General features: G+C 44.6%; 2 protein-coding genes across 5 annotated transcripts in view; one reads left to right on the forward strand and one right to left on the reverse strand.

Moving 5' to 3' along the window:
* Nucleotides 1-2,034, reverse strand: part of COL4A3 (collagen type IV alpha 3 chain) — a 167,260-nt gene extending 165,226 nt beyond the window's left edge. The window contains exon 1 of the mRNA XM_043909827.1: nucleotides 1,912-2,034. Coding sequence (XP_043765762.1) covers nucleotides 1,912-1,998 — 87 coding nt within the window. The 5' untranslated portion in view covers nucleotides 1,999-2,034. The remainder of the gene's footprint in view (nucleotides 1-1,911) is intronic.
* Nucleotides 2,035-2,240: 206 nt separating this feature from the next.
* Nucleotides 2,241-13,995, forward strand: part of COL4A4 (collagen type IV alpha 4 chain) — a 146,156-nt gene continuing 134,401 nt past the window's right edge. For 3 of the 4 annotated variants that reach the window (XM_043909826.1, XM_043909822.1, XM_043909825.1), the window contains exon 1: nucleotides 2,241-2,378. The gene's annotated coding sequence lies outside the window, so the exon portion shown is untranslated. Of the gene's footprint in view, nucleotides 2,379-2,461; nucleotides 2,719-13,995 lie in introns of those variants that run through there. The other variant, XM_043909823.1, reaches the window with a different exon arrangement.

Here is a 13,995-nt window from a genome sequence, read left to right on the forward strand (position 1 = left end):
ATGAGGACACATTTCATGCTTTCTAATGACACTGTGTAACTCAGCAAAGTTTTAACAGAGGCTCACTTCAAATGATGATAAAAATAATACGAATGGATTCATTGTGACATCAGCAGGTAGCCTCCAAGATTTGGCCAAAAGTAAGACAGAAAATTTCTTATGTAAAAAACAATAAGGAATAAGACAGTATAATTGAAAACTGGTATAAGGAGAGGCGGTATGATCACAGAGCATCCTTTTTTCAGGCTAATTTTTACTCATTGGTAATATTTTCCCTCTTCCTCCACCTGTTGCTAATCTCCCCTCTTCTTTGGACTCTAGAAGAATGTGCAAACCCAGCCCTTCTCACACACACATACAGATACTTCAGCTATTTTTTTTCACTTGTATTTGTTTCTGGATTAATGCTGGCAGACATTCTATACTGACTTAGATTGAGTTCTAGTCATCATGTTCAGAAGTACTGAGCTACCTGGGTTGGTCATCCTTAGTCTAGGTAAAGCACATTTTTATTAGGACCACGTCATGAAGAGATTACATGGATTATAAAATCCTTTAGAGTATAAAACACTAAAGAGCCTAAATGTTCATTGATAGGGAAATGGCTCAGTTAAATTTGGCATATTCATATTGTGGAAAACTGTAATAATGCAAAAAGAAAAAGAGGTAGATCTGTCTTAAGTAGTATAAGGTATATGGTATCAATTATGCTAAAAATACATACAAAACACATATTGTTTGTGGGTCTATATATGCATATACGCATGCACAGAAAAATATCTGAAAAGAAACCCAAGTGGTGAGAGTGGATACCCTTCTTTAGACAGGGGTGGGGGAAGGTATGGAGGTGATAAAGAGGGTTTTAGCTTCACCTGCAATGTCATAAATTTTAACTGAAAAGGAAAATACTTGGATTACTTGTGACTGTAGGTTGGAAGAATCTTTTCATGTAACACACACTTATGTGATGATTAATTTCCAATCACAATCTTAACCATGAAATTTGTAAAAAAAAAAAAATCTGATCATCCTGGGAAATGAAATTTATACTGCATTGCCATCCCAAATTAAGTTCTTAAAACTTACAAAAATAGAAGTCACAGAAAGCATCTGAAAAGTTAAATTGCACTTCCACCAGTTAACATCCAGTAAGCCTACTTCAGGAGTCCTTAACAGTTTTGAGGACAAAAAAAATGTATCTTCTCAGATAACAAGAAATATGCAGGGTGATTGAAATGAATCCAGGATCTCTCACATTTCGAACAGAAGTCACGGAGACCGATTGCTTGATTTATCCTAACATGACTTCTGTAAGGTGCTACTAACTTTTCAGTGATGCATTTGCAAAATTTTCTCAACAAAACTGATGGAACCCCGGAGGGCAAATATTGACAAGGAGGAACAGGAGGGGTCAGAGTTCCGTGTGAGATGACATCTAGGAAGTGGCAGGGCTGGGACGCCAGCCCTCTGTCCTCTCTGCCAGGCCATGCTGCCTGCTCTGATTCACCAGGGTGACCTCGCGTGTCTCTACATCCGGTGCTCTCAAGCGCTCATCCCTGGCGATTATCTATCCACCCACATCTCTCTCTATACATCTGCCTGCATTTCTATTCATCTATCCATCCATCTACCTACCTGCCTCCCTCTCTCCCTCCCTCTGGAGGGCTAGCTCCCACCCCTGATCCCTAGGGAACCAGAAACAAGCCTCCCCCTTCGCCTCTTCCTCCAACCCCGCGCATTCCACCTGTCCCGGGGCATCCTCGCTTGCTCCAACCAGGAGTCTGCCTAGAGCCCACTGACACCGCACCTACCAGCAGAGGTTCAAGGCCAGCGCTCCCCGCGGACGGGGCAGGCTGCCAGGGGAAGCGGGGTGGGGGTCGCGCCGTCCCCCCCGCCTCCCCGGGTACTCACCTTGCCCTCCGTGGGCGCCGCCACCAGGAGCAAAAGCAGGAGCGGCGGCAGCAGCGCCGGCGGCCTCGGCGCGGTCCTCGGGCTCATGGTGGGCGACCGCTCAGAGCCCCGGCGTGGTCCAGGGACCCGCAGGCTCTCGGGCCCCCGCGTCCCCTGCGCGGCGCGCGTTGGGAGCCCGGCGGTGAAGCTCGCCTGGCCAGCCCGCTCGGGGCGGGTTTTGTAGGGCTCAGCCTCCCCACCGAGGCTTCCAGGGAGGGAAGAAGTAGCTCAGGTCCCGCCCTCGTCCCCCCCGCCCGCTCCCCTCCAACTCTCCAGGCGACGTCCCTCAGCCCCGGGCAGCGCGCGCGGGAGGCGAGGAAAGGCTGCGCGCCTGCGGGGCAGGTGGCCGCGGGGCCAGGGCAAGGGGTGCAGGAGGTGATGCGCCCGAGGTTCAGGAGTCGCGGCGCGGCAAAGTGGTGCGAGTCGGGGTAAGAGGTGGCGAGTCGGAGGTGGGGACCTGGGGGGTGTGCGAAGGGGAGGTGACCGAGCAGGGTGGAGGGAGTGGCCAGCGGCCCTGCCTCAGATTAAGCGGGAGGCGCGCCGGGGTGGGCACTCGGGTGGCCCCACTGGCTCCGGGCTCCCCGGCGGTGCCGTCTAGCCACTTTCCCCTTCTCCACCCGCCTCCATCCGGCCGCCGCCGGACGCAGCGGCGGTGAGAACGCGGTGAACCGGTGGCCGAGTGGCGCGTGGAATTGGGCGCGGCGGGAGGTGCGCGCCGCGCAGGCGGGCGCCGCGGCAGCTCCCCGGGGCGGCGGGTGTCCCCACGAGGTAAGGCGATCATGACCGGGTCTGGACGATCAGGGGCCCAGGGCCCGGGCCACCGGCTGGGGGCGCGGGCGGCGGAGGAAGCGTGCGCGGCATCCCGGGGTGGGGCGCACCGGCGGGCGGGCGGGGCTGGGGAGTTGGGCCCGGGGGTCACGGGAGGAGAGCTTGTCTGGCTCCAGTCTTGTCTGCCTGGGCTTGAACTGGGTGCTGTTGTGTTTTGATTAATTTGGAGGCTCGAGTTACCAGCCTGGCGGTCTGGGCACTCCGAAATGCCAAGAGCAGGAGGCAGCTGAGGGGAAAGGGAAAGCTCATCCAGCCGATTCTCCGCCGCGTTGAACTGGCTTTTCACGTTAAATCTTATCTGCGGAAGTGCACGGGAGGCCGCGCGCCAGTTTTGTCGGGGTGCCTCCGGCCTGAGAGGGCGCTTCTTCTCCGAGGTGGCCTTGGAGGCGGACGTGCTGGGCACCGTCCGCAGAGCAGGGCTCGAGCCGTTTTCTTGTGCCACTGACCACATGGGCTCTGGCGAAGCATTCAGATCCTTCTTACAGCATTACCATTCTCAGAATCCGTTTTACTGGAACAAATTATCAAAGTAGTAAAGTCATAATCTAGTAACATACATGCATCGTGATTATTGCACCGAATAATTCGATCTAACAGCAGATCTGTTAAACAACCGTAATCTCAAAGTCGTGATGACTGCAAAACTGAAACGTGACTTAAAGATACCGGTGGGTACAGTCTCAAGAACCTCAAGAAAAATACTGTTGTGGTTTGTTAGCTGTGTTCATAGCTGAAGAAAACGCTGGTCTTCCAGGAAAGTTTAGTGAAAAGACAGATGTGGTATTGATTCCCATCCACGGTTCACAGACCACCTGAATTCCATCTCCAGGTTAAGAACCCTTACTCTGGATCAGGGTTGCTGATGTCTGCAGTAGCTGGTCATCAGATAGCACGTGTGAAATGTGTGGTTTGGTGGCTGATGGTGGAGAACCACTTGTTTGCAATTAGAGTGGGGTCACGGTATATTAGACCTCTGCACCTCTGGAGGTAGGTGAAGCCCTGACAGTGAATCAATGAAGATACACACTCCCCTTTATGGTTGTAGAGGGAATAATTATAAACTCCCTTCTGTTCTTTTTATGCCACCAAATGTCAACTCTGGCTGTATATTAGTATCTCTTATGGAGCCTCTAAAAATCCTAAAACACCCCAAGCCAGTTACACCGGACTCCCCAGCAATGGGAGTCTGTATACTCAGGTGCCTGCGTGCTAAGTTGCTTCAGCTGTGTCTGACTCTTTGCGACCCCATGGCCTGCCAGTCTCCTCTGAGAATGGGATTCTCCAGGCAAGAATACTGGAGTGGGCTGCCATGCCTTCCTCCAGGGGATCTCTCCAGTCAGGGATAGAGCAAACCTAAGTCTCTTTGGTCTTCTGCATTGGCAGGTGGGTTCTTTACCACTAGCACCACCTGGGAAGTCCCCAGGTGTTGAAGTATCTTTATTTAAGCTCTCTGGAGTTTTCCACAATGTTGCTATAGCTGCTCCACATTGATAAGGAGAGTGCTTATGAAACTTTCTCCTGCCATCCTTGTTAGATGAGATAGCAGGTGCTCTGTTGATAAAATATGGGTCCAAGAATTCTGAGAGGCCTGTGACAGTCTTCAATGAACTGACATTACTTCCTGGAAAAAACAACCCTCAATGCTGGAGTTAAATGCTCCTTCTTTATACTGAAGTCCAGAAGCTTTCTTAATTTGGATTTCAATTGCCTTTTCCTAAAAAGATGTCATTTTGACTGAAGTCCAGACTTGGCTTTATTGACTTTAGAAGGGGTGGCAACAGTCAACTGCAAGTCACTTCTAATGCTACAAAGGAGCAGGAAAGAAACTTGTGATGTAAACAGGGTTAGGACGCAGGAGACGTTAAGTGTGGTCTCTGCAGTACAGTTTAGATTTTGCATCTTTTCCACACTTACTAGTCTGGCTTAGGGTCTTTTCTTCTATAAATCGGCATCATCAGTGTGCCCACCTTAAACAATTGTGGGAATCTAATTCAGCAGTCAGCGTCAGCCCTTCCAATGAATATTCAGAGTATGCTCACTAGATGGTGTTAATTAACCAGAATTTTTGATTTTTTAAAAAATGGTCTCAGAGTCGAGAGTTTCCCAGCTGGCTCTTGAAATGTATAAAACAAAAGGAAAGTGAGGGCAGTCCTTTTTGTAAGTACAAAGGACACAGAAATCTCTGCTTTTGACTTGGTGCCAGATGAGAGTTTTGAACAAAGTGAAATGGTAATGACCTTTGACAAGGCCTGTATTATTGTTTTTGCCCCCTTTTCATGGTCACAATATCAGGTCTGTTTTCTGCACAGAGCTTAAATGTGTAGTGCTTGCTTCCCTATTTTTGGAGTTCAGCTCCAGTAGGACAGTGGCCTTTCTGGTATTCTTTAATGTTATTGAATGAATGAAGTTAGTTAGTACATGAATGAAGTTGTTTACTATTTGCTGAATGAATGAAACTGGATGACTTGACAAATTCACTCAGGATTCACACCCAGGTCTGATTTCTTCCAAAGTTTATGATCTTTCTATATCCTTCTCTGGATAGGAATGTGCCTAGGCTTTTGATGTGATGTGTTTTGCCAGACTGCCAGTAGCTCCTTCTTCAATCTTTTTGAAAGATTAATATTAACTACATTTTAAATTAATTATTTTTAAACTTTACCTCAGCACTCAGTCATCTCTCTTCTTTCAAGAACCTTCTGTTTTTAACACTCAAAAACAATTAGACATAGTTTCTTTCACAGTCTCAGTTCAGGTCAGTCACTCAGTTGTGTTCAACTCTGCGACCCTGTGGTCTGCACAGGCCAGGCTTCCCTGTCCATCACCAACTCCTGGAGCTTAGTCAGACTCATGTCCATAGAGTCGGTGATGTCATCCAACCATCTCATCCTCTGTCATCCCCTTCTCCTGCCTTCAATCTTTCCTAGCATCAGGGTCTTTTCCAGTGAGTCAGTTCTTCGCATCAGGTGGCCAAAGTATTGGGGTTTCAGCTTCAGTGTTAGTCCTTCCAATGAATATTCAGGACTGATTTCCTTTAGGATGGACTGGTTTGATCTCCTTGCAGTCCAAGAGATTCTCAAGAGTCTTCTCCAACACCACAGTTCAAAGCATTAATTCTTCAGTGCTCAGCTTTCTTTATAGTCCAACTCTCACATCCATACCTGACTACTGGAAAAACCATAGTTTTCACTAGACAGACCTTTGTTGGCAAAGTAATGTCTCTGTTTTTTAATATGCTGTCTAGGTTGGTATAACTTTTCTTCCAAGGAGCAAGTGTCTTTTAATTTCGTGGCTGCAGTCATCATCTGCAGTCATTTTGGAGCCCAAGAAAATAAAGTCTGTCACTGTTTCCATTGTTTCCCCATCTACTTGCCATGAAGTGATGGGACCGGATGCCATGATCTTAGTTTTCTGAATGTTGAGTTTTAAGGCAACTTTTTCACTCTCCTCCTTCACTTTCATCAAGAGGCTCTTCACAGTCTTAGAGTTATTTTCAATTAAGGTCATGGCTCTTCCCAGGGCCTGGACTTACCATCTGTGAACTATGGTTCTTCTAGCTAGTTCTCTGCAATGTTTGTCCTCTGAAATCCACCTGATACGTTACTGTCTGAATAAAAGCTCACATTGTATCAGAAAGAACCAGTTACCTTGGGGGCATCTGCAAATAACCCCCGAACTTCAGAGGCTTCCAATAACAAAACTCTTCTTCTCCATTTATACATATTCTACATATTCTAGGGAAGGAAATGGCAACCTACTCCAGTATTCTTGCCTGGAGAATTCCATGGACAGAGGAACCTGGCAGACTATAGTCCATGGGGTTGCAAAGAGTTGGACATGACTGAGCAACTCTCACACACACACACACACACACACACACATTTTCATCACAGGGTATAGGGAGGTGGGAAAGGGGTTGAGGGGAATTCTGCTTATCAAAACCACTGAGGAACCTCCTGGAAATTCCCACTCAACCTGTTCTCTGATCTCCTCTGAAGGGGAAGAGAATTCAGTGAATCAAAAACTGCTCTAAAATCTGCCAACTACTGTGACACTTGCCACATCTATTTCACATCTCATTAACCAAAGTGGTCACACTTCATTTTGAAGGTGATGAGGCAATGATCTCCCACATGCCTGAAAAAGTGCTAGTAAAAGGTTTGGTGAATGTTAGTTACACTCCTCACATGCATCGTGTAACTTGCTTATATTAAAGCTTCCAGAAGTTTCTCTTTTTCTTTACAGATTACGTCACCCTTCTTTGGATAGAATCAGTTCAGTTCAGTCGCGTCCGACTCTTTGCAACCCCATGAATCGCAGCACGCCAGGCCTCCCTGTCCATCACCAACTCCCGGAGTTTACTCAAACTCATGTCCATTGAGTTGGTGATGCCATCCAGCCATCTCATCCTCTGTTGTTCCCTTCTCCTCCTGCCCCCAATCCCTCCCAGCATCAGGGTCTTTTCCAATGAGTCAGCTCTTCGCATCAGGTGGCCAAAGTATTGGAGTTTCAGTTTCAACATCAGTCCTTCCAATGAACACCCAGGACTGATCTCCTTTATGATGGACTGATTGGATCTTCTTGCAGTCCAAGAGACTCTCAAGAGTCTTCTCCAGCACCACAGTTCAAAAGCATCATTTTTCGGCACTCAGCTTTCTTCACCGTCCAACTCTCACATCCATATATGACCACTGGAAAAACCATAGCCTTGACTAGATGGACCTTTGTTGGCAAAGTAATGTCTCTGCTTTTAAATACACTGTCTAGGTTGGTCATGACTTTCCTTCCAAGGAGTAAGCGTCTTTTAATTTCATGGCTGCAGTCACCATCTGCAGTGATTTTGAAGCCCCCAAAATAAAGTCTGACACTGTTTCCACTGTCTCCCCATCTATTTCCCATGAAGTGATGGGATCAGATGCCATGATCTTAGTTTTCTGAATGTTGAGCTTTAAGCCAACTTTTTCACTCTCCTCCTTCACTTTTATCAAGAGGCTTTTTAGTTCTTCTTCACTTTCTGCCATAAGGGTGGTGTCATCTGCATATCTGAGGTTATTGATATTTCTCCCGGCAATCTTGATTCCAGCTTGTGCTTCTTCCAGCCCAGCGTTTCTCATGATGTACTCTGCATATAAGTTAAATAAGCAGGGTGACAATAAACAGCCTTGACGTACCCCTTTTCCTATTTGGAACCAGTTTGTTGTTCCATGTCCAGTTCTAATTGGACATGTCTATGCTTCCTGACTGGCATACAGGTTTCTCAAGAGACAGGTCAGGCGGCCTGGTATTCCCATCTCTTTAAGAATTTTCCACAGTTTATTGTGATCCACACAGTCAAAGGCTTTGGCATAGTCAATAAAGCAGAAATAGATGTTTTTCTGGAACTCTCTTGCTTTTTCAATGATCCAGCGGATGTTGGCAATTTGATCTCTGGTTCCTCTGCCTTTTCTAAAACCAGCTTGAACATCTGGAAGTTCATGATTGGATAGAATAGAATGGTCCAAAACCAACTTTTGAAAAATCTCTTGTATCACTCATATGTCTCAAGTTCACCGTACACCCTTCTTTACCTTATGCCTTTATTCTTGCCATTCTTTCCACTTTCAAGAACCACCCACCCTTCCCCCACCCCAATGTCTGTCTGATGCAACCCTTACATTTTGAGATCTAGGTCAAAGGTCAGAGATCATGGTCTCTGTGAAGACCTTTGTCCAGACCTTTATTATATAACACTGAAACAGAGTCATGCATTTTACTTTTTTGTACTATGAGACCTTTGTGAGCACGCACAAAGATTCATTTTATTTTTAGTATAGAAACAATGGTGTTTAAAAATAAATTTATTGAGGTATAATTTCCATACCAAAATCTGTACCTATTTAAAACACACAATTCAAGGAGTTTCACAAATGCATGCACTCTGTGATATCAATAGCATGAATCTGGATACAGAACTCTTCAATCACTCCCCAAAGTTCCCTCCTGTCCCCTTTTAGTCCATCCATCTCTCCCTGTCCATTCGCAGGCAACCACAGATCTGCTTTCTGACTCTGTAGGTTGGTTGGCATTTTCTAGGATTTTATATAAATAGAGTCATACAGTATGTACCGTTTGGCATCTGGGTTCTTTGACTCAACAGAACAATACTGAGATGGATCCATGTTCTCTGTATCAGCAGTTTGTTCTGTTCCGTAGCTGAGTAAAATTCCGTTGTATGGACGTCACTTTTTTAAAGATCCCTTTACCTGTTGGATTTTTAAATTGTTTCCAGTTTGGGAAATATGGCTACTATGGCTATTTTTGTACTAGGCTTTGTGTGAACATGTGTTTCCATTTCTCTTGAATAAATACCTAGGAGTGAAATGGCTGGACCATAGAGTAGGTGTATGTTTAATTATAAAAGAGTTTTCCAAAGGAACTGGACCCTCATTCTCGTCAGCAGTGTATGAGAGTTCTGGTCCCCCCATATATTTTTGGTGCCTACTGTTGGTATTGCCGGCTTTTAAAATGTTAGCAATTCAAATGGTCACACAGTGACAGTTAGCATGCCTTTGTTTTCTCAAGTAACTAAAGATGTTGAACATCCTTTCAGGTACTTATTAACTGTTCAGAGAACTTTTGCAAAGTGTCCACACAGATCTTTCCCCGTTAAAAACACTGGTGGTTGCTCTTACTGTTGAGTTGCAATAGCTATTTATATATGCTGGATACAAGACCCTTGGCAGATGTATTTATTTTGAATATTTTTGCCCATTCTGTGGCTTTTAAGTTTCACTTTCCATCTTGAAGTCCATTTTTAATGTAGGCAGTCTACTTTCCTTATGCTTACTGTTTCTGTGGTGTATCTTTTTCCACCTTTTCACTCTTAACCTATTTGCGTCTTTTTATTTAAAGTATGTATTTTTTAGATAGCATATATTTGAGTTTTTTCTTTTTTCGGTTTTAAATCCAATGTTTTGCCTTTCAATTTTTAGTGCATTTTTGCATAGTCGATATAGTTACTTTTAGGTCTGTCATCTGTTTACTTTTTATCTGTCTAATCTGTTTTTTATCCCCTTTCTTCTTCCTAGCATTCTTTTGTGTTAATCAAATATTTTGTAATGTTCCATTTAAATTTTTTTCTACTTCTAGTTATATCTCTCTGCGTTGTTGTTAGTGGTTACTTTAATGATTATAGTATGCATCTTTAATTTTTCCCAATCTACTTAAAAGAAATATTGAATATTTGAGTTCAGTTGACTTCAAATTGAGTTCACTATTTGGTAAATTGAAAACTCAATATTCAGATATTTGAAAGTTAATTGAAAGTTCAATATTCGGATAGATTGATTTCACTCTTGTATCCACAGTGCCTAGCATGGCATTTGATAGAAACTGGAAAATTGACAGATATTGATATAATAGCTATTTCTTGAGTGACTAATAATCATAGGTGTTTTTATGTTGTATTAAAGGTATATAGAAATGATTAAAAATTTGTTTTGGTTAATGTCAGGCTAATTAGTAGAAAAATCATTTTTAAATGTTATTACATATTTAGTGTACTTGCATTTACAAACCCTGTAATTTTCACATGTAGTGAAGATTCTATGTATTATTTTATTTTGTCCCCATATCTCAGTTGTTAAAGAATCCGCCTGTGATGCAGGAGACCCTGGTTCAATTCCTGGGTCGGGGAGATCCACTGGAGAAAGGATAGGCTACCCACTCCAGTATTCTGACCTGGAGAATTCCATGGTCACAAAGAGTTGGACATGACTGAGCAATTTTAAAGAAAACAAATGTTTAAATTTTTAATTGTAAAAATTTAATATAGATCTCTTCTTACCATTAATTTTTGAATTAAAAAAAAACCTCATTTTCAAATTTTAGGAGAGAAGGAATCACTTTAATAATGGAATTTCTTATGATTTTGTGAAACTTCCAAACATTGGTTGTCTTGACCATTCTGCCTACGTGATATCACATCCAATACATAACACGTTCTCTTGGCTTTGCTCAGTTATTTTCCAGTGTGTAAAGCTGACACTGAAACACTGAGTGTTTGGTCTGTAGCTTCATGGTCTGTAGCAAATAGGAGATGGCACAGCTCTGAAGTCCGGGTGTGAGGGATTGAATCTTTTATAAGGTTTCAGAGTGGCAGAAGCATTTCTAGAGGAGTCTAGTTCCACGTCTTGTCCTCTAGGGAAGCACCTGCTAAGGGGACCCAGTCTCTAGAACCAACTCCTGCCTGAAGGAAGGCAGACAGAGGTGGACAGAAGGCAGGATGCAGACACAAGGAAAAGTTGAGATGGTTAAGCTCTCCTTAGAAGAGCTATGACCAACCTAGACAGCATATTAAAAAGCAGAGACATCGCTTTGCCAACAAAGGTCTGTCTAGTCAAAGCTATGGTTTTTCCAGTAGTCATGTGTGGATATGAAGGTTGGACCATAAAGAAAGCTGATCGCCAAATAATTGGTGCTTTCGAACTGTGGTGTTGGAGAAGACTCTTGAGAGTCCCTCAGACAACAAGGAGATCCAACAAGTCAATCCTGAAGGAAATCAGTCCCGAATAGTCATTGGAAGGACTGATGCTGAAGCTGAAGCTCCAATCCTTTGGCCACCTGATGTGAAGAAAAGATCCTGATGCTTGTAAAGATTGAAGGTGGGAGGAGAAGGGGAAGACAGAGGGTGAGATGGTTGGATGACATCACTGACTCAGTGGAGTGAGCATGAGTTTGAGTAAGCTCCGGGAGTTGGTGATGGACAGGAAAACCTGGTGTGCTGCAGTCCATGGGGTCGCAAAGAGTCGGACACGACTGAGTGACTGAACTGAACTTAACTGAGGCTGTCCTTAGAAAGGGCCCATGTGTGCGCTTGGTCACTCAGTCATGTCCAACCAGGCTTCTATGTCCACGAAATTCTCCAGGCAAGAATACTGGAGTGGGTTGCCATTTCCTCCTCCCACGGGATCTTCCCAATCCAGGGATTGAACCTGTGACCCTGCATTTGCAGGTGGATTCTTTACCACTGAGGTACCTGGGAAGCCCAGAAGAGGCCAAGACTCATGAATACAGTGTTCCTTCCCTCCCAAGACAAAGCTTTCCTCCTATCTTGAAACCACCTGCGTGCTTGTCTTAGTATTTCTGTTTAACCTTTAAAGTTCATTTGGAAACTTCTGTGAAATCTCTCTCTCTCCCTCTCTCTCTCTTTTTTTGTTTGCTTACATAGCTGCCTGAAATGCTTTAACTTTCCTATAGTCTAGTTAGAAATAGTGCCTTGAAGATAGCCAACTGTCCTGTAGAAGTTTCTAGAGGTGAAATTCCAAACATGAAGACCTTCACAGGAGAACTCTCATTTTCTAGGATTCACAGGAAACTGAATGTCTGTGTATCAGAGTGCATCACTGCATTTACGAGTGAATCTCCCTGCTACTATTATATTGAAGGCTAAAGTTGTTCCTTCCAGAGATGCATTTCCTGAAATGTGCCCATGAATTTTCATGAACTTTGAAACTGTGTCGTGTAGTGGTTAATAAGGAAAACTTTAGCATTTGAACCCTGGAAATGTCTCTTACTAACTGTGGTGTTGGTGGTTTAGTCACTAAGTTGTGTGTGACTCTTGCGACCTAATGGACTATAGCCTGCCAGGCTCCTCTGTCCATGGGATTCTCCAGGCAAGAATACTGGAGTGGGTTGCCATTTCCTTTGCCAGGGGATCTTCCCAACCCAGGAATCAAACCTGGGTCTCCTGCATTGCCGGCAGACTCTTCACCGACTGAGCTATGAGGGAAGTCAATTACTAACTGTAGTTACTTGTAAAAGGACATTGTTGTATAACTTACCTTTTAGGGTTATTGTGAAGATTGAAGATTGGTGTTAAACCTTTAGCACAGGATGTAGCATATAAGAGCCTACTGACCATGCTGCTTGTTATAATTTCTTATGATGGGGAAGATGTTGACGATGATGGGGAAGAGGAGGAGGAGGAAGGGTGTGGGGTTGGAACAGCAGCAGCAGCAGTTGTGGTAGCAGCAGAAGGCTCAGTCATTGATAAAAACAAATGCTGACCTTTTCATAAGTGTCCTCTCAGAGTCCGCTTACGTTACCGCCGATTCTGACCAGACTTGACCTCCTCTATACCTGCTTCTACACTCACTGAGGAGTCATCCCTCTCAATGACTTTTCCCGATGTTTACAAGGTCCTTTAAGAGAGACAGTCAATGCTTATTTCTCCTCATTTCTCCGGATCTTCCTTCATTCCCAGATCAAGTATTGCCTTCCTCCTGAGGTCTGCCAGGCTTGCCCCAGTTCCCAGTTTTCTAACTCTTCTCTCATTTATTGGGAGCTCATTTTGCCTGCATGACAAATGAGGAAGGATGGAATTAGACATATATTGAGCGTTACCACATGCCAGGGAATTTCCCTCATGGCTCAGTGGTAAAGAATTTGCCTGCCAATGCAGGAGACACAGGAGAAGGAAATGGCAACCCACTCTAGTATTCTTGCCTGGGAAATCCCACGGACAGAGAAGCCTAGCGGTCTACAGTCCTTGGGGTCCCAAAAGAGTCAGACACGACTTAGCAACTAAACAACAAGAACAATGTGCCAGGGACTGTGCTAGTCATGGATTTTGACTCGTGCAGTTCTTTCCAGCATTAATTTTACATACTGAGAAATGCAGAGCTCAGAGTGGTACAGATTTGCTCAGGGTTATACTGGTAAGTGATCAAGATCTGAACACAAGTCTTTCTACTTCTTAGAGTCCTGCTTTTGATCTCTCACATGAGATCACCAGGTCCCAGGAGAAGGTAGCCAGTCTCTAGGGAGGAGGGAAGACGTCCTCAAAGGTGAATGCCAGTCTTTCAGTACTCTTGGTTGCAGGCGGGCACTTCTCAGTGGGCAGTGGGATTTGCTTACACCAAAGGCAGCTCTCAGAAATCTGAAAGGCCAAGGGAATCCAGAGTTGCCCCATCCCTGCCCTGCAGGGAAAATCACAGACCGAGAGAAACCTGGGGGTGGAGTGTTTTTGGCAAGAGACCTCCAGCATTCTGAGTCAAGAATGTCATTCTTGACTTGGAAGTAAAGGGCACATCCGGTTTTGAAAATCAGTTGTATGTTTGTGGAACAGTGTCACCTCTGTGTGTTTCCCACCTATGACATTCTTATTATTGTTGTCAAATGTTCTGTTGATATTGGGAGGAGACCTCATGGAGAAAAATGATAATAAAAGCCTGTACT

The sequence above is a fragment of the Cervus elaphus genome, chromosome 8 (genome assembly GCF_910594005.1).
Source record: "Cervus elaphus chromosome 8, mCerEla1.1, whole genome shotgun sequence".
NCBI lineage: Eukaryota > Metazoa > Chordata > Mammalia > Artiodactyla > Cervidae > Cervus > Cervus elaphus.